A 20049-nucleotide genomic window follows, 5' to 3' on the forward strand; every position below is an offset into this window, starting at 1 on the left:
TTGATTATTTTAAATGTTTGAGCATTCAATATTTTTACATGATACAGTGCAAGTTTCAAAAGCACGATTCATTTCAAATTTGTTAGCACCTTACAAGCAAGTGATCCATCACATTTTCTTTTTACAATTTTAATTTGTATATATTATATTAAATAGTATAAAACAAAAACAAAAGTCATAATAAACTTAGTAAAATATTTGACAGATAGGAACGGCTACAGATATCTTCCCTACCTAGCCAAAGCGAATATTCATGATTAAAATTGGGAGACATATTAAGATGGATAACCACAGACGTACACGAACTTTTAAAACTTTTTTACGGGAACTTCTGACAAACTATTTCTTTTCAAAAAAAACAAGAATTCATTTTTAAATTGTCATCTCAAAGTTCAACCATTTTAACCATTTCTCTTTAGATAATCTCACTAATCTATCGATCTGGGTGAAAAAAAGAATGTTAATGATACATTGACCACAGTAAACCACATTAAACAATAACTACATCACCCGGATCTGGACATCTACAGCTCATATAACAAGAGGCCGTAATATAAAGAAGATGGAAACGAATAAAGCTATGGAAAACCAGTTGAAGTGCCAGTTTCAGCTCCAGTAAGTCAGCCAGGACAGGTAAGTTCTTCTATGGACCTCACAAAAATGTAACTTAGCCAATGTTGGTCATAAAACCATTCAGAGTCTCTCTGTTGAAACCTAATTTGCCTTGCGTGTCGATGGTACAGCTGAATTGCACTGGATGTCTTTTGTGTATGTATTTGTGAGGGCAAAGAGTAACAGAACAAAAACAACTTGGGCACTCATGATGCCAAAATGACTGATACTATTTCCAATTTCCATCCAACTTCCCTTATTCCTAACCTGTCAACCACCAAACTCAGTATTGGGAGACTGTATATATATGTATGAACTATTTAAAAAAAAATGAGACTGCTAAAACATCACTATGTTGTTGAGGTATGAATAGCATATCTATACTGTTAACATTTCAGGACTTGATTGAGAAAATATTCACGTAAGCAAATCAAGAAGCACACATTTAGAATTTTAATCTGCAGCAGTATTAAACAGGCACCCCAAATGCAATCCCTGTATTACACACATCCTCAAAAATCAGATAAGGATCATTTGGTACCACAAAATAGAACCTTCATAAAGTGTTGAATATTTATGGATTAAGGATTAAATATAGCTGACTTCAAAATATTTAGAAGAAATGTCAACTTAAAAAGTTTGTTTACTCATTCGGCACTTCTTATTTATGGATTACAATAAAAATATTACTTAGAAAAGTACAGTAAACCCAAGTCCTGACCTGAACCCTAAAATTAAGGGTGATTATTTTACAACATTACCATTGTATATTCTTTCCTTTATATGGACCAGAGAATAATATGTTCTTCATAGCCCAGCTTTTTACAATGTCTCTATATCTATCTATTCTAATTTTTAAAATTTTTAATTTACATTTGCCAACTATTGGTATTTCCTTTTTAAGCATAGTCATTTATACTAGAAAAGGGAAATTATTGAAGTGAAAACAGTCCTTTATTTCAATTTATAAGAAATTAAAAGGAACAGGGTGAGTTTACCAGGAAGAAGAAGTGAATGGTCATCATGTCTGAGAACAATATAACAAGAAAATAGCATCCCATCCTTGGAACTTGGTTTAGTTTGGTAATCGCACTAAATACACATCTGCAGTTCAGTCCATTGCAAGCAATATAAGATAGATAGTTCTATAAAAATGTTAGAACTACTACAACTATCATTGCTAATAATGTTAGTGAAAATAAAAAAGCCCAAGAAATTGCTAATATTGTAAAGTTCAATAACAAAGCAAAAAACAGCATTATGAATTATGGAATTTCGAATCTACAGATTATACCACTGAATATTCTTTCTCCCTCTACCTTATTTCGAAACAGAAAATGTTCAGAGATTTAGCAAGTTCTATCTATTTGGTTAAATAAAAATGAGATGTACTCAACGATGTGCAATATTTGGCTACTGATCAAACTAGGCAATGGTGATACCTTTAATGTCTAGTTATACATATTTAAGGCTTAAATATTTTTAGTCCCTCAAATTTGGAGTTTACTTTGGTCCCTCAAATTTAAAGTGCCTTGCTTTGGTCCATCTATCCCAAATAGCATTTAAGATTTTGCTTACACGCCCAACAAATTACAAAGTCATTTACATAACTGATCGGAAGAAGTGGCAGCAATGCTAGAGTTAGGTTAAACTAGTGAAATATAAGTAAAAGGACATATTAGTAGGATATGTTTCTTCTGGCCTGTACTCCAAATTGGTTCAAATAGATACAAGCAGGAAAACAACGTGTACGCTAGCTCCACCACTCTCAATCCCGGTGTGCTACAATTAAGCTTGGGTTGTGCTTTACACTGGGCACGGTTGCTATCAATAACAACCTACTTAGTCTTCTACATTTTTTTCATCAAACAACCAAACCATGCATTGTTTTCACTTTTACAGCATTAAGATAAGAGATTAAGCATAGTAAAACATTATTTTTTTCAAATTACAAGGACTGAAAAGACAAATTTTAAATTGGAAGTACTGAAAAAGAACTTATCCCAAATTTGAAGGACTAATATATTTAAACATATATTTAATTATGTGTATATCTTGCAAGATGTGATTCCTTCACCTCTTTCTTTTCAATCCTTGAAGGACATGTAAATCTATAGTGGGCATATCACTTGGGATGTTGCACTTATAGTAAAAGAAATAAGACACTGATTTTAAGAAAATCACGTCCCAGAAATAATATTGTGGAATAGTTATAAATAACATTACATGTAAACTTGCAAATGCACTTACATAACAAGCATGAAGGGTATAAATAACTTGAAGATAAGTAGCGCTGCCATAAGGAAGGGCTGCATTAGAGAAGAAACATATCAGGTCAAAAACTTTATTAATGATACTTAAGATTTCAAAAGAATTTTTACTTACACTAAAGATGGTAATGAACCGATAGACTGATGAAATCTCAAAACTCGCAATACTTGCAAAATTTCCCGTTCCAAAGAAGGCAACATTGAATAAAACCATCTGCATAATACAATAGTTCGTTTACATGTAAAATCAACCAGCAAACTATCAATTATATGAAATTATTAGTAATCACTTATTTAGAGCTCATCGGATTTACATTATGAAATAAAAACTATGCATAATTCTAGATGCATTAGTTCAACCTGAGTCTTAATAAACACTACAAGGTATCAGCTAAATGAAAACTACATTTTCTTTTATTAGGTTTTTGTATACGTCTATTACTGCTTATGCGGGTTAATGAACGTTCAGAGAAAACGCAAATGAAACAAAGAGAAGTTTATCATGTTCTAATAAAATCAATTTTACACACCTACCAGATTGCAACAGACAGCTATATATAGCCTTGAGCTAAGTATGTAACTAAACTAACTGACTAGAGATAAGTTAGGTGTTCAGCTGTCAACATAGAAAAATTTCTAACAGTAATGACTAGCGACAGTGGTGATCATCACATTGATAGCAATAATGACTGTTGTGGCAATAGTGGTATTAGTAATGATGGTGACAACAATAGTTGTGGTAGTACTAGTATTAAAAAGAACCAAGTAGTTGTTGTAGTATGGAATGCTCAATGGTAACAACAATAGTTGTATTGTAGTAGCCTTGATAATTGGTTTTTAAGGGTGAGTTCCCCAAGTACATGGGTGTTATTCTATTATCAAATGTCCTTAGTCAAAAAGTAACAGCGTGAACGAGGAAATGCGTGACTTTGGATGTAAATTGGTTTTTTGTTTCCTTATTTTTTTTGCTTTTGAAATCTCAAGAATGTTAACTAAGCTTTAAAACAAGGAAGTTAAGATTTAACTATATATTATAAAGGGAAAAAACAGGAAAGAACTAAACTTACAAAGACCAATGGGATCCTTGCATCAGATAACTGCAAAGATCTATAATCAGATCCATGGATAAGATCATTAGTGGAATCTGAAGACTTATTCACAATATTTAAGTTGAGAAGCGTATTTTCAAATAATATCCACGCCATAAGTACAAGAGCAAGAGCAGCATAGAATATAGCTTCATATCTGCACAAGTTTCAAGAGGTACAGGTAAATACAAAAGCATCAAGACATCAATAAGACTACAAAAGCAACTGAAGAAATAGACTGGTGAATGAGATAATACCCAATGGAGAGAAGAAGGAATGGAGGTGCAAATCCAAGAAACATGGAAGTAAGTCGAGATAATAGGCTATTTTCCGAGAACAGCGGGAGAACCATTGAAAACCCTGAAGAATTGATCAATATCAATCAACAACAGATATTGAATCAGCAAATTTAAATATCTCATGCACAGGTAATTTATTAATTAGAAACTATGTTAAATATGTAAGAATGTAAGTATCAAACAATCCTACAAGTTTCTAAAACTATTGTACTAGAAGAGTATTGCTTGTAGCTTTGAACATTCAAATGCCAAATTGTATTGTGCATACAAATACAAATAATAGTTGAAATCTATATCAATTACCCTAACCAAATAATCCCATTGAATTTTTTGATACCATGTTGAAATAAAAGAGAAAGTCAAAGGCCGAAATACTTTGAAAGCTGTTTTGGGTTTGCTAGGTATGTTAAATGAAACTGATTTCTGATATATTTGAACTCAAGTGAATATAGAACAGAATTTCAAGTCTGGTAGTCTCGACCCTAATTCAAGCGAAGGAATTTTTGTTCAAGTGAGAAGATACTACTGTTAGAATTATTACTTCTATTGTATCATTAACCCTATGTATAGGGTGTAGAGTGTGGGAAACTATCTACGGTTGCATCTACTGCTATATCTAATTATGCACCTAGGATCCTAGTGCAGTCTCTTCGTATTCCATGTACTTGTTTTATTATAAATAGATGAGAGGGAGAGTGGTCTTCCAAGTCCACTACTCATATATTTTCACTCTCAATCTTAAGTTGGTATCAGAGCGGTCGATCCCGCTCTGGTTTCTGTCTCATCTGGTCCGCCACCATCCGTCACCGCTGTCCGCGGTTGACCGCCGTTAGTCACCACCACTATCCGCGGCTGTCCAAGTTCATTTCATCTCGTTTTAGAACTACCCATTGTCTTTTTGAACTACCCAACACTGTCAAACAACATTTCAACACAGTCCGCCGCCATCTACAGTCCTACGGCGCCGTCAGCCACCGTCCGCCGTCGTAGTTCCATCCAGAAACCACGGGATCTGGACCGCCTCTCCGAGCGACAGCCAACCCCACCGGTGCCGAAGGCAGAGTCGTTGCCACGCGCCTCCACGCGCGCCATCTCAGTCCGCTACAGTCAGGCGTGTGTCGTCCACGTGCCGTCGTCCAGTCGCCAGTTCATCGTCGCACGACCTCCATAGCCGTCCCTGGAGCCTCCTCTACCCGTTTTGACCTTCAAAACTTTATTCCGGTGAAGTCCAGTAGCACCCCTTGTGGAAATCTCGCTAGGGTATTCGAAAATCGTCACTGTTTTCCGAGATCCTCTCTATTTTTTTTATTCTCTTGATCAGATACGGCCACTGCAGGTACTGGGAGTGCTATTTCATTCTCTGGAAGCCCCTGCATTACTTCCGAGAAACTAAATGGCCAAAATTACTTATTTTGGTCCGCTGTCGTTGAGATGTGGTTTCTCGGTCAAGGACATCACGACCACCTTGAGAAAGATGGCAGCCACGTACCTTTTGAAAAAGCTGAACAATGGAAACAAGCAGATTTCCAACTATGTGCTCTATTGTGGCAATCGGTGGAACCACGACTTTTGATGTCCCTATGGGCCTTCAAAACATGCCACTCGTTTTGGAAGAGAACTCAGAATATCTATGCAAATGATATCCAGCACCTCTATGATTCGGCGAACAAGTTGGCATCTCTGAAAATGACTAACCATGATATGATTTCGTTCATGAATGGCGCTCAATCTGCTGTGGAAAAACTTCGAATGTTTTTGGAAGTCGACTCTCTAGATGAAATAAAGAAAAAGCTTGACAAGTACTATATAGTGATGATCCTCCGCGTTATACATCCAGACTTTAATCATATCCGAGATCAGCTTTTGACCTCTCATGAGGTTCCTTCCATGAACACTTTGATCTCCCGCATGATACGTGTTCCAACTCTTCAAACTCCAGAAACTCTTGTTGTAATGGAACCATCATCTGTCATGGTCGCCACCCGAGGAAGAGGAGGACATGGAACTAGAGGAGGTGGACGCGGAGGTCGTGAGCGTCCTCAGTGTACGTATTGTAAAAGGATGGGTCATACCCAGGAAAACTACTAAACTTTACATGGTTTTCCTGCCAAAACAGCCAATGTCTCCCAGGCAGAGACTACTGACTCCAAGTTCACTGAGAACGAGTATCAAGAGTACCTACGACTCAAGTCCAACAGCTTGGCACAGTCATCTCAAGCTCCAAGTACATCAACTGCTTGCATCTCTCAATCCATGGAAGGTCACAATTCATGCGTAATTGACTCTGGTGCTTCTGATCACATTTCTGGTAATACCTCCTTGCTCTCAACCATTTCATTCCAAGAAAAATCTCATTTTATAACCCTTGCGAATGGTTCTAAAACATCCTCAAAGGGAGTCGGTCAAGCCATCCTATCTCCCTCTTTATATCTAAAATTTGTCCTTTTTGTCCCTAATTGTCCTTTCAATTTAATTTCCTTAAGTCAGTTAACCAAAACATTGAATTGCTCTGTAACCTTCGATAACAAATCTTTTGTTATACAGGAGCGTGGCTCGAGGAGACAGATTGGAGAAGGATATAAAGCGGGCGGATTATACCATTTTGGATCTCGTCCACGACTGTCATGTGCTGCAGCTCCCAATCCTAAAATGTTACATGATCAGCTTGGTCACCCTCACCTGTCCAAGTTAAAGAAAATGTTTCCTGAACTCAGTAGTCTCCAGACCTTAGAATGTGAGTCATGTCAACTAGGAAAACATGTTAGATCTACCTTTCCTAAAAGGTCTCAATCAAAGTGTACTTCTAGTTTTTTTGTCATCCATTCCGATATCTGGGGACCTAGTCGTGTCTCATCTTTTGGCTTTAGGTATTTTGTTACTTCCATTGATGAATATTCGAGATGTACTTGGGTTTATCTTATGAAAGATCGTTCTGAATTGTTATCCATCTTCACATCCTTTTTTGAATGAAATCAAGAATCAATTTGGTCAAGTAATCAAAATCTTAAGAAGTGACAATGCAGAGAGTACTTTTCGTCTGCTTTTTCTAATGTTTTGAGTTCTCATGGTATCCTGCATCAGTCTACTTGTCCTCATACACCACAACAAAATGGTATACCAGAAAGAAAAAATAGACACTTAGTTGAAACTGCTCGTACCCTTTTGCTTAGTGCCAACGTTCCTGTCCATCACTGGGAAGATGCCATCTTAACTGCAGGTTTTCTTATTAATCGGATGTCATCTTCCTCTCTCAATCATAAGGTCCCTTTCTCCATTTTGTTTCCAGATAATCCTCTCTTTCATACTTCTCCTAGAGTTTTTGGTTGTGTATGTTTTGTTCATGACATGTCTCCAGGGTTAGACAAGCTTTATGCTCGCTCTCTTAAATGTGTTTTCTTGGGCTATTCACGATTTCAAAAAGGGTATTGATGTTACTCTCCTGAAACCAAGAAATATTACATGTCTACCAATGTTACATTTTTTGAACAGACCCCTTACTTCTCTCCATTTGTTCAAGATGTCCATGTCATACAGCAGGTCCTTCCTATTCCCATGGTTGAGTACAATATTTCCAATGTCCCTGTCATTCCAAGTTTCGATCAAAGTCCTCCTAAGCCATCATCTCCACCTATTGATTCTCTCCAACACAGGACGCCCACGAATAGTCCAGTTTTTCAAGAACATGGTGAATCCCCTACTTCAGATTCTTCTCCCTCGTCTCTTGATCCCACGACTCCTAGTGAAGGTGATTCAGGTTGGCCCATTGCTCTCAGAAAAGGTACTCGTTCCTCTCGAAATCCACATCCCATTTATAATTTTCTTAGCTATCATAGATTATCGCCTTCCTATTGTTCACTTTTATCCTCAGTGTCCTCTATTGTTATTCCCAAAAATGTGAATGAAGCACTTGATCATCCTGGATGGCGACAAGCCATGATTGCAGAGATGTAGGCTCTTGAAAGCAATCATACTTGGGAGCTCGTGTCCCTCCAATCGGGCAAGAAGGCTGTTGGTTGCCGATGGGTGTATGCAATTAAAGTTGGCCCTAATGGGCAGGTTGATCAGCTCAAAGCCCGATTGGTTGCAAAAGGGTACACTCAAGTTTATGACCTTGACTATTGTGACACTTTCTCTCCCGTGGCCAAGATAACTACTATTCGCCTCTTCTTTGCAATGGTAGCAATTCGTCACTGGCCACTTCATCAATTGGATATCAAAAATGCCTTCCTTCATGGTGATCTTGAGGAGGAAGTTTACATGGAGCAATCTCCTGGATTTGTTGCTCAGGGGGAGTCTGGTATGGTATGCAAATTGCATCGCTCTTTATATGGCCTCAAACAATCACCACGAGCTTGGTTTGGAAAATTCAACTCCATTGTTCAGAAATTTGGGTTAAGACGCAATGAGGCAGATCACTCAGTCTTTTACAAACATACCTCTCCTAGGAAATGTGTCTACCTAATAGTATATGTTGATGATATTGTTATTACAGGAAATGATACTGCTGGAATATCTCAACTGAAGGAGCACTTGTGTAAACATTTTCATACCAAGGATCTCGGAAGCCTCAAATACTTCTTGGGCATTGAAGTAGCTCAGTCAAAAGATGGAGTTGTAACCTCTCAAAGGAAATATGCTCTTGATATATTACAAGAAACAGGTATGATTGACTACAGACTAGTAGACAGTCCTATGGACCCAAATCAAAAGTTAACAACAGAAGAAGGCGAATTATTCTCCGATCCAGAGAAATATAGGAGGCTTGTTGGAAAGTTAATTTATCTCACTATTATGAGGCTTCATCTATCTTTTGCAGTTGGAATTGTTAGCCAGTTTATGCAACTCCATTTCTTGGACATTGGAATGCCATCATCCGTATTTTAAGGTACCTCAAGAAGGCTCTAGGACAAGGTTTGCTATATGAAGATAAAGGAAATGTTCAAATCTCTGGGTACTGTTATGTTGATTGGGCAGGCTCCCCTATTGACAGATGCTCTACTATGGGATATTGTGTCCTCCTTGGAGGAAATGTTATCTCTTGGAAAAGTAAGCAAAATGTAGTGGCCCGATCCACCGCTGAAGCTGAATATCGGGCAATGGCATCTCTCACGTGTGAACTCATATGGGTAAAGCAATTTCTTCGAGAGCTTAACTTCTGTGAAATTCATACCATGAAGATGTACAGTGACAACCAGGCTGCTCTCCACATTGACTAAACACACAGAAATTGACTGCCACTTTGTTTGAGAAAAATTGATGACCAAGGAAATTTGTACTGAGTTCGTTGGGTCAAATGACCAACTTGCAAATGTGTTGACCAAGTCATTAAGGGGACCTCGGATTGAGTTTATTTGTTCCAAGCTTGGTTCATACAATTTGTATGCTCCAGCTTGAGGGGGAGTGTTAGAATTATTACTTCTATTGTATCATTAAACCTATGTATAGGGCGTAGAGTGTGGGAAACTATCTACTGCTGTATCTACTGCTATATCTAATTATGCACCTAGGATCCTAGTGCAATCTCTTCGTATTCCATGTACTTGTTTCATTATAAATAGGAGAGGGAGAGTGGTCCTACAAGTCCACTACTCATATATTTTCAGTCTCAATCTTAAGTACTACATTTGAGGCTTGTCTCTACCAATTTTTTCACTCAAATGGTAGATTTTTTCGCTCAAACGAGACAATTTTCACTCAAGCTATAAAAAAATTATTTCTTTCTTTTCTTCTTATGTGTTGTTTATTTGTTTGCTTTTACTTTAATTAATTTAAATGTGAATGTTAACAAATGTGATAAGTGATAAATGGATGAAGTGTACATGAACGAGAGTGTATGATATGGTGTGCAGTTATTTTCAAAGAGGGAATACTATGTTGAGATATTTAGGTAATGTATTGAATTTGAGATTTTGAAGGAGATGATCCAGATTTTACTTGGCACATTCGAAAATTTCCTTCCTCATTTTCTAAGTTTACATTTGTCCCATAATATATATATATATATATATATATATATATATAAACAATGGTAAATTAACATGTGAAAATTGTGTATTTTGGGATAGAACAACAAAATAGTGGGATGGCACCTCCGATGAAAAAATGTCTGCATGGGACAAACAAACAAATTCAAGCAAACAAGGAAGAATCAAAACTTCCATCTATACCAGCAACAGACCAATTTATCAATTGGTGGGATGCAAGCAACTCTTGCTTTTCAGCTCTGTGAACAGTTGATAAATACACCATGACTGAAGACAAACCAACCAAAAGAGCCTGGTGATGGACAATTAAAGGAAATTAGTCAAATTGTGATACATAACTAAGGTTCCAAACTCAATGGCACAGATGTTATGATATGCACCTGTAAGTAAAATAGAGATGAAAAATTGGAACTTTTCGACTTGCAATTGCATATGCTTTGCCAATACTTCCTGACGCCCGCATGATAATCTAGCCATCTTGCAATTATTGCAATAATGATAATAATAATCCCACTACAAACACTGCAAACATAATAATTTGATATGCTTAATTTTTTAGGTTGAGAATGTGTTGAAAAAAAATGGTGGGATGCAAAAACAACAAACTAAGCAGAAGAAAGAAAGAACCTTAACATGAGAAAAAGTAAAATGTTGTTCGAGATCACTCTTACAAGGCATTAAGGTAGCATGCTTTTTGTACTAGTGTTTGCACAGGATGAAACAGACCATATATGTTATATCCTATGTTTGGTATATTTTGTTAATAGAACAAAGTGGACGAGGCTTCCAAACGTGGTACTATATGGTTCAACGGAAAAGGTGGAACCGTGTGGAACAGAACAGTAGCATTAAATTAATTGTTTGAATGACAAAAGTACTAATAAGTTTTACTTCTCTTTTCCTTCTCGTTGTCTAGTAGAATGACAGAGATAGCACATCTATTTCATAATGTTGCAGTTAGAGAATGGATTACAAAAGTCTCAGTTAATTGCACTCTTTAAATAACTAATTTCAATAACATTTCTCACGTCCTTTTTGGTTTGTATATACAAAAACACCTCCACTAAACGAAAAATTTAAATTAGAATTCAGGGAGGGAGTGTGAAGATTGACTTGTCACAAAACATATTAATCATTTGATACTATATTATAATTTTGTCAAAATTTTATTTTATTTGGTTTTCACTATAGTTATCAAAGCCTTAGAAGATGTGAACATATATTTTTAAATTATAAAAATTATTATTCAAGGAAATATGAGGGCTGTGACCAAAAAAATTAATGGGCACCACCAGAACATTTTTCCTTGCAATGATGACTTGAAATGGGAGGAACTCTGAAAAACAAACTTCTGCAGTGTTTTGCAATCCTAAGAAGACACAATCCTCAATTCCAATGTTTTTCTTTTGCTTTCAAATAAATAAAACATTAATATATTTTTTTAAAAACTAAATAAGCAATTTATGCTACAAATGAATATCATAAAAATATCATGCGTAAGTTAAATTTAAATTTTTTTAATTAGTATCACAAAGTGTTTTAAAATTTTATTTTCACTATTTTTTTCCACTCTCTTTTCCACCCATACAAAACAAGTTAAGGGAAATTTTCCTACGCTTTTCCCTCTTATTTTATCTTCCCAAACAACTATTTTTTTACCAATAACAGTTTTATTCTTTACAATTATTTTCTTCCTAATTCCTTCTTAGTTTCATCTGTAATCTAACAAAGAAAAGATGTATGTGTATGTCTGTGTTGATAGACAATTTAGTAGGTACCAACATAAGACAAAACATTGGACCATGTTTTGCCTTATAGCCACCAAACAGTAACAAAACAAAATGTCCTTGGGACTTCTTTTGCATTATGGCAAAATATATATTCAGTGGAAGTGACTTACACTAATTCATTGTTGTCAGGGATTTCTGCTGGCATCAATGTGAAAAGAGACAAAAACCAGCACGCTATGCAAACATATATTGGTATACCAGATCTCCAGGGGATTGACTTAAAGAGATAAACTGAAGCAGTGGCCCCAGCAATCAAAAAACACCATGTATAGAGCTTCCTCTCTGTGAAGCTGTTAACCTACAAATGCAAGCCAAATAAATATTCCTTTATCACATAGATTAAGCATTACGAGGTTACAGAATACTACAACAAATGCTCGTACCAGGAACTCAAGAATGAAAACTGAGATAGCAATGGTGGCTAGAAGCTTGATGATATAATTCATTCTCCTTCTAGATACTTGCTTCCATAATGTTTTTATAAACTTGTATTCACTGATTATTTGAACCCATAAAAAAGAAGTCGTAATCATATATGCATGGTAAAGAGGAGGAGACTGCTCCAGCAACAAAAGCAAGCAAAGCATTCCCGTCAAGATAGACCCATATAGATATATCTGCAAAAGGTAATTTATTTATATATTTATATAATTAGTTGATGGAAACTAAAATAAAACAATTTATGCTCATGAAATCAATAAAATCAATCATCTTCAGCCAAGAATCTTAATCAACTGACTTCCATATAATTCATAAATATTCATATCCTTAGAAAGTGAACTCTAATGCTAACTCAATCTCACAAAGTTAGTTTGTAAGGTGAGATTTACATCCACTAATATACTATAATTTGGCCATATCTTTATTCGATGTAGAATCTTTAACACATCTTCATGCCGAGGACTAGACATCTCATGTGTGGAAACTAGATAGTTGTGGGTTTTTCGATAGTGGCCTAAAAGTGGTGGCATGATAAGCTCAACAAAACATTATTATAATTGACTTTGATATCATCTCAAAAAGTGAAGTATAAGCCTAATTATATCTCACAATATCAATTTGTAAGGTGAGATTTGCACTCACTTATATACTATAATCTAATCATATCTCTAGTTAATATGAAATCTCCAAAATATATAATATGTACATGCTTCCCCATAAAATATCCTTTATTTTCTTCCTCATGATGTAATATGCAACTCAAGAAATTAAGAAATATCATTTGGAAAATCTAAGCTTACACAAACATTACTTTTCCACGGTAATTTTTCTGAACTGTTGGCTCCATTCCAAAAGAATTTCCTGGCAATGACGTATAAGACTGCAGAACATGAAGAAGAAGATAGATCATCCAACCAACATACCCAAGGGTAATTACAGACATGAGCATCAGCCAGTCGTAAGTCTGAAAATAGTGAAGCCCTTGCAGAGCCAAACTTCTGAGGTTTTGGGAAAGATCCATTGCAGCTTCATAATCTCTAGCTGATATCAGACCCTCAATTTTGTCCAGTGTAGAAGAATAATGAGACAGTGGTTTGAAAGGTTTAAAATATAAAGAATTTGACTGCTTCATATCTGATGTTGTCAATGAAAAACTTTGGTAAGGAACTCTTCCATCCATTTTACTCTATCGTTTTGTTTGAAAGAGAAATGACATTTTTAGTTATCACTTTCATATTAACATTTTGCTCCTGAATTGGCTTTGTGAAAATCTTTATATTTTCCCATTAATAGTTAATGCATTTGGCACATTCTGTCTACACAGAAAACTATATCTATAAACACACACAAGTTTGCATGCTTCAAAATCCTTTGACACAACCGAAGCAGAAGAAACCATGCTGAAATCAAGGAGAAAATTGGTACATATCAAAGATAATAATTAACGTAAGCAAAGGATACATGATTTGCGAAGAAACTGGTTCAGTATTTCTTTTGTATTGGATAATACAGCTTCAACTTCATCAGCCTGAAACATAATAAAATTACATCTCAGATCATCCACCCATTAATAGTCCTTTTGTCATGTAGAGAATTTTTACTTTCCTATATGCTTTAGTACAACTATGACAATGAAAATACATAAAAGATTAAAACATTCTGATGAAAATAATTAATGAAACACACTAGTCAGCTATCATGAAAATTAACAATAAATTCTTCATCAAACACAAGTCAAAACAAGAGGAAGATACCTTGGTCATGTTAATGTAATCTAGGGGTAAACTTCCAACTGAATTAACAGGACATGGCAGACCAAGCAGTGTAGACTGTCAAAAAACCAAGTATATTAGATAAATGAAACCAAAGGATGGTTGAAGAAATATACACTACAATATGAAACCCTTAAGGAAAAATAAATTTTACAACCATGAGGGGTGCAATATCAGCCTGATTGACATCCACCCTTTCTATGTCATGCAAGCCCCATTCAACTGGTGTTGGTGCATCATGCACATGATCATCAACAAACTTAAATCCACAATCAGAATGGTTGCTGCTAGATATTGGCTTTGGATACTTAACACCAGCTCCCCAAGCAACAAGCGGAGTATCAGTGTTTGAAGGATGCCCATCTCCATGGCTTCCTATGATTAGAAGTTACATAAAAAAATACATAAAACCATTACTTTAACACACTGTATTTCAAAACAACAATCAAATAAGAATTATTATAGGAAAAGCCACAAAAAGAAACTCAAGTATTGAGAAAATGAAGATTCTATCAAGCCCAAGGCAAGGACTAACGCTGGAAGAAGTAACTCAATGCATCATTTCATGTCTGTCTCCATATGTGGGAATAAATAGTAAACAGGTGGGATGGGAAAGCATTTTAATCACATGGTTTCCAAATGTAAAACTAAAAAGAGCCATGCAAGTTTAGAGATAAAAATTGAAGATTGCAACATAACTCATGTTCAATAGTATAGGTATTTGGATCTACAGTATAAAGTTAAAAAAATAAAAAGAGCTGTAATCAAAGGATTTAAGCTAGGTGAACGAAATGGAGAAATGGTTTAGGTGTTTTTGGTTGATTTGTCAACAGGAGCTACATGGGCCAACCCCACATGGTACAAAAAGGCTTTGGTTTTTCCTTTCTTTTTCATTTTGTAAGAATTTAGAAAAGTGATAACAAAAAGCAATAAAGAAAAATGGAAGCTAAAAATAATCCAAGTGTCAGAGTTGTGTTTTAGGACATTATCTTTCCAATTTAACTCATGGAATAAAGAGCCGATTGGAAAAACCTGTTTGGGCTTATGAAAGCAGCTTTTTTTACCTTCGTCTAACCTCACTTTTAGCTTATTTAAGCAGGCTTCACAGTCACAATTACAAGCAAGCTCTTATTTGATTAAAATATGCAATCTTGATTCAAACTAAGCATGGTTATTATTCGTTTACTTGATGGTCAATATTAAGAAGCTAATAAGCGGTAGATATTGAGACATCCTTTTTACAAATAAATACTTGCTTCAGCAAGTCTCAACATCTATTATACTTAAATCAAGTTACTTTTGTTTGAGATGAGGTAAAATATTATCCACACACATATATGATAAGAATGATTTGCAACCTTTGTCACTCATCCCATGATCTGCAGTAAAAATATATGCTGTACGATTGTCCTTGAAATAATCTTGAACAAGATTGTAAACACTTTCGGCTACATGGTCAACAACCTTAACATTGTTGAGATAGATGGAAGAATAGGGCTTATGTGCATGGCCATTAGAGTCACATCCAAGCAAGTGGAGGAATACAACAAGATTATCCTGCTGAAGCAACTCCTTTAATTTTGGGTCTTCTCTGGAACTATTAAGAAGGCTTTGAAATTTGTCTAGAGACCACATGTCCAGGAATGATGCATCTGCGTGAAGAATCAACAATACTAAATTGATGAATGAATGAAATTAAGGATTAGAGAATTAATGAAGTACTTTTGTGAATGGTAAACATTTTATTTTCCAGTTAGTATACTACAACCTAGGATCCCGGTAAAATCTTACTAGCAGGAAAAAACTTTACAATATAGCATTTTGACCACACCAGTGAATATTTTACATGGTAGGAACAAGGTCAAATATTAGACCTTTTCCATATTTTTCAAGTACTTGCATGCATGAAATTATAGTAGAAAGACAATAAAGACCAAAAAGGCAATAAAATAAAAATACATGAATAGCCACATTTGATGTCAATGTCTATGAGGTGAAAATCATTAAGTAAAGCTGTAATGTTTAGACAAAAACTGAGTTTCTCAATATTCAATGCTACTGGGCCAGTCAACTGATGAGAAACAAAAGCTAGTTAGGGCTGGGAAGGCATCAACAACTAATTATTGGAATAAGTAGTAAGAAATAGCCAATAACACACCAAGCATCTGTCTAGTATAAAGCTCATATAAAATAACAAGAAGCAAAGTTTGAATATTTAGAAAGTCAGAAGCTCATAATCACCAACAAAAAGCATTTTATTTTAATTCAACAACAAGCAATCACATGCTCATAATCATTCAAAAATATTACAGACACTACATGCTATTTTATGAGTGAACTTAACGGAAAAGAATTGATAATCGAATAACTTCTGGTCACAAATTCAGTAGTCCAAATGTGAAGAAGCTACTAGCTAGACAAAAAAAATGCGGACAATGAAACTTGTAATTGAAAAAGACGTCAGTAGAGTCCAACCTAGGCAAATAGGTTTCAAACCCAGGAAAAGAGAAGGCAAACTGTGATGGACAGAAGAAAATGGTGTCGCTAAATGAATAACTTCAGTGACACCTTTCACGGCGGCAACAAGGTACGAAACACTAAATTCACATATCTTTCTGCGAAGTTTTAAGGACCAAATCATCAATTTGAAAATACAAAGACCAAAATTAAGATTGGAAAAAAAAAAGTACAGGACCCAAAACATATTTTTCCCCTTAAGTTTCTAATTCCATTGTTTAGTAAGTTCGCACATTAAAACGAAGAAGACTAGGATGAACCAATTATCTTAAAAGCTTAACATGTTTAATATGTGTATTAAACAAAAAATAAAAACAGTGATCGATGACGTCAAACCAGTTGCAAAGTCTTCAAACTCATGGGGGTAAGTATCCCAAGTGGAATGCTCCAAGGCACTACAGAAAATGGGAACTATATCAGGACTCCCAAAAGAAATGGTATGCCGGCTTCTGTTAAACACCGAATCGAACTCAACAGGATTAGCCTTCCACCCTGCAAGGAGCCAAAACCACTCTTTAAGCACCCACACAAGCAATAAGAAGAAAACATAAGCCAATTTTAACTTCATACGCAAACTAAAAAATAAAATATGTGAGAAAGCTTATACAAATTAGCTTATAGGATAACTTCATTTCATTTTAATTTTTTTCTTCTTTTTTGTCTCTCTTTGAAGTCTTTAACCATAAGTGTATCCAAAACGACTCTGGTCGTGTTTAAGGTGACGACTGAAGGAAGAAAAAACTACGGAAGCGTTTTCAGGACAACAATGTCATGTCAAACAAAGAAGGAGAAGGAAACCAACCTTTTGTAACTGCACTGGGATCTTCATAGAAGCCAGCAATTATGGAAACATGACCAGGCCTGGATTCAGTGGGAGGCCTAGCATGAGAAACCCCCCAACGACCCTGCCTTTCGATTATGCCCCTCAGAAACGGCGCTCGGTTATTCCCTTCCGCGTCAAGCTCGAAAAACTTGTCAGCGCGCAAACCATCGGCTGCGTTTCGATTTGAATACGATAAGCATTTGATTAATCAATTTAGGTTAAAGCAGAGAGAAAATAATGGAGCTAACGGTACCAACGAGGAGGACGAGGCGTTTGGCAGGAGCAGCGAAGCGAGGAGTGACGGGATCGACGCCATGGACGATGGGAGTCTTGAAATAGATATCGAAAATGCTGAGCATGTAAACGGCGTGAAGAACGACGCCCAGCGCCACCAGCCATCTCTCCCTTCTCCTCAACCACTTTCTTCCCCTCTCCTCTCTGTTTCCTAAGATCCCATCGCTACGCATTCTTCTTTTCTTTTTTTACTACTTCCGAGAGTGATGAGTATACGAGCACTCACTGAACAGCATTGGAGGTGTATATGTGCAAGCAAGTGTTTTGCTTACTCGCAAGCCGAGTTAGAAATCCGACTTTAGTGGGTCCAGAAATAAAATATATGAAAAACAAAACATGTTTCCATGTTTGTAACTGTGAATTTTTTTTAAAATTAGAATATGTTTATAATATAAATTTAAGTTTAAAAAATATAATTAAAATTTAATATAAAAATTTCTTTTTATAAATTTAAATAATGATACTTTTATTTGACTTATTATTGTACTCGAATTTATTTTCATTTGAAATAATGAAACTTATAGAACCACCATTGATACAAATGTAAAAGGTAAAACATAGTTGAAGGAAAAGAAAGAGTATATATAGTTAAGTTCACATAATTTGAACATTGAAGATAAGGATGCTATGTTGTAAGCGAAAAGAAAAAATCTTTGATAAATATTGTGTGAACTTAAGGAAGATATCAAATATTGTGTTAAATCTTTTTTTTTTACCACATTTTCCACCTGATATAGAAGTGAAAACGTGTTAAAACGATATAAACAACTCAAATGCTAGCATGAGAGGTGTTTGACATGTTAAAAAAAATTAATGTAATTGGATTAAAAGAACTATAATCATTCATTTTTAAAACTTTGGAACATAAATGTATCAAAGTTTCAGATATAAACAAATTTTAATTTTGTATCAAAATTCAGGGACTAAAAACATATTTAACCCAATATATATATATATATATATATATATATATATATATATAAACTTTCCCTTTCCATATAATATAAAGTAAGGTTAAGTATGTTTTTAGACCCTGAACTTTGATCCAAAATTGAAATTCGTCCATATCCGAAATTTCGATACATTTCGGTCCTAAACTTTATAAATAAATGAATATAGTCATTTTAACCTAATTATGTTAACTTTTTTTAGGTGTCGAACGCATTTCCCAACAGATATTGAGTCGAGAATGTGTCAAACGGTGTTAACAACGCGTTCAACACATCAAAAAAAAGTTAACGTAATTGGGTTAAAAATATTATATTCATTCAATTTTAAAGTTTAGGGACCAAAGTATATTGAAGTTTCAGACAGAGACAACTTCTATTTTTTATCAAAGTTCAGAGACTAAAAATATACTTAACCCTATAAATTATTATAATGTACATGATATATCACCACATAACAATATCATAAAGTATTATGATATAATAACCTAACTATATCCATATTTTTCGAAATCTTTCCCTCGTAACCAACACTACTCACTTATGGTATATTCAACACGACCGTTAAAAAATAGCTTTTTTACACCAATTAAAACAATATCAAAAGAAATCACAATAACCTTTTAATAAAATAATTTTCGACATCACATGCTCAAATAAAAATAAAACTTAGTTAGCTCCTTGTATATCAAAACTTAAAATTTCTTTTACCCATTATATCATATTCATGACAATAATCACATAAAAAAATAATAATAAATAGAAGTTAGTTCCCTAATTGCCTTTTCCCGGGCCTAAAGAAACAAATCTAAATTAATTAACCTTCCAATTTTAATTTTAGAAAATGTCTAAAACAAAAGCATTTCTTGTAGGAATTTATTCTAATGCCTTTCGTAAGTTATCCAAGTTTTCTTAGGGATGGCAAAAAGGGACGGGCCTGGCAGGTCGGCCTATCAGCCCACCCAAAAAATAGTGGTCAAATTGGAAAATGCAACCTACAAACCCAAATTAACCCGGCCCGACGAGCCCGCTAGCCTACGGGCCACAACGGGCCAACCCGTAGCCCGCCCCTAAAATAAAAAACCCATGTGTAGGTACAACTTAAACACCACATGCAACTTGCAAGGTAGAGAGAATTCAATTCATTTTGTTTTTGCTCGCGAACCTAGTGTAGTGCAACCACTCTCTCGTCACTGACTCACACCCACCTTT

At 35.2% G+C, this 20049-nt stretch overlaps 1 protein-coding gene across 1 annotated transcript; it reads right to left on the bottom strand.

Moving 5' to 3' along the window:
* Positions 1-329: 329 nt before the first annotated feature.
* LOC114185529 (GPI ethanolamine phosphate transferase 1) lies at positions 330-18157 on the bottom strand. The gene is made up of 18 exons (XM_028073295.1): positions 17850-18157; positions 17576-17767; positions 17110-17265; positions 15615-15908; positions 14414-14631; positions 14239-14313; positions 13946-14012; positions 13296-13618; positions 12427-12660; positions 12154-12341; positions 10634-10775; positions 10437-10545; positions 4228-4330; positions 3950-4127; positions 2998-3096; positions 2863-2921; positions 1611-1716; positions 330-879 (listed from the first exon to the last, which is right to left on the bottom strand). Exons 1-18 carry the CDS (start codon positions 18061-18063, stop codon positions 715-717), a joined length of 2922 nt encoding a protein of 973 aa, XP_027929096.1. The 5' UTR covers positions 18064-18157; the 3' UTR covers positions 330-714.
* Positions 18158-20049: the final 1892 nt, after the last annotated feature.

Source organism: Vigna unguiculata, chromosome 5, assembly GCF_004118075.2.
Source record: "Vigna unguiculata cultivar IT97K-499-35 chromosome 5, ASM411807v1, whole genome shotgun sequence".
NCBI classification, from domain to species: domain Eukaryota; kingdom Viridiplantae; phylum Streptophyta; class Magnoliopsida; order Fabales; family Fabaceae; genus Vigna; species Vigna unguiculata.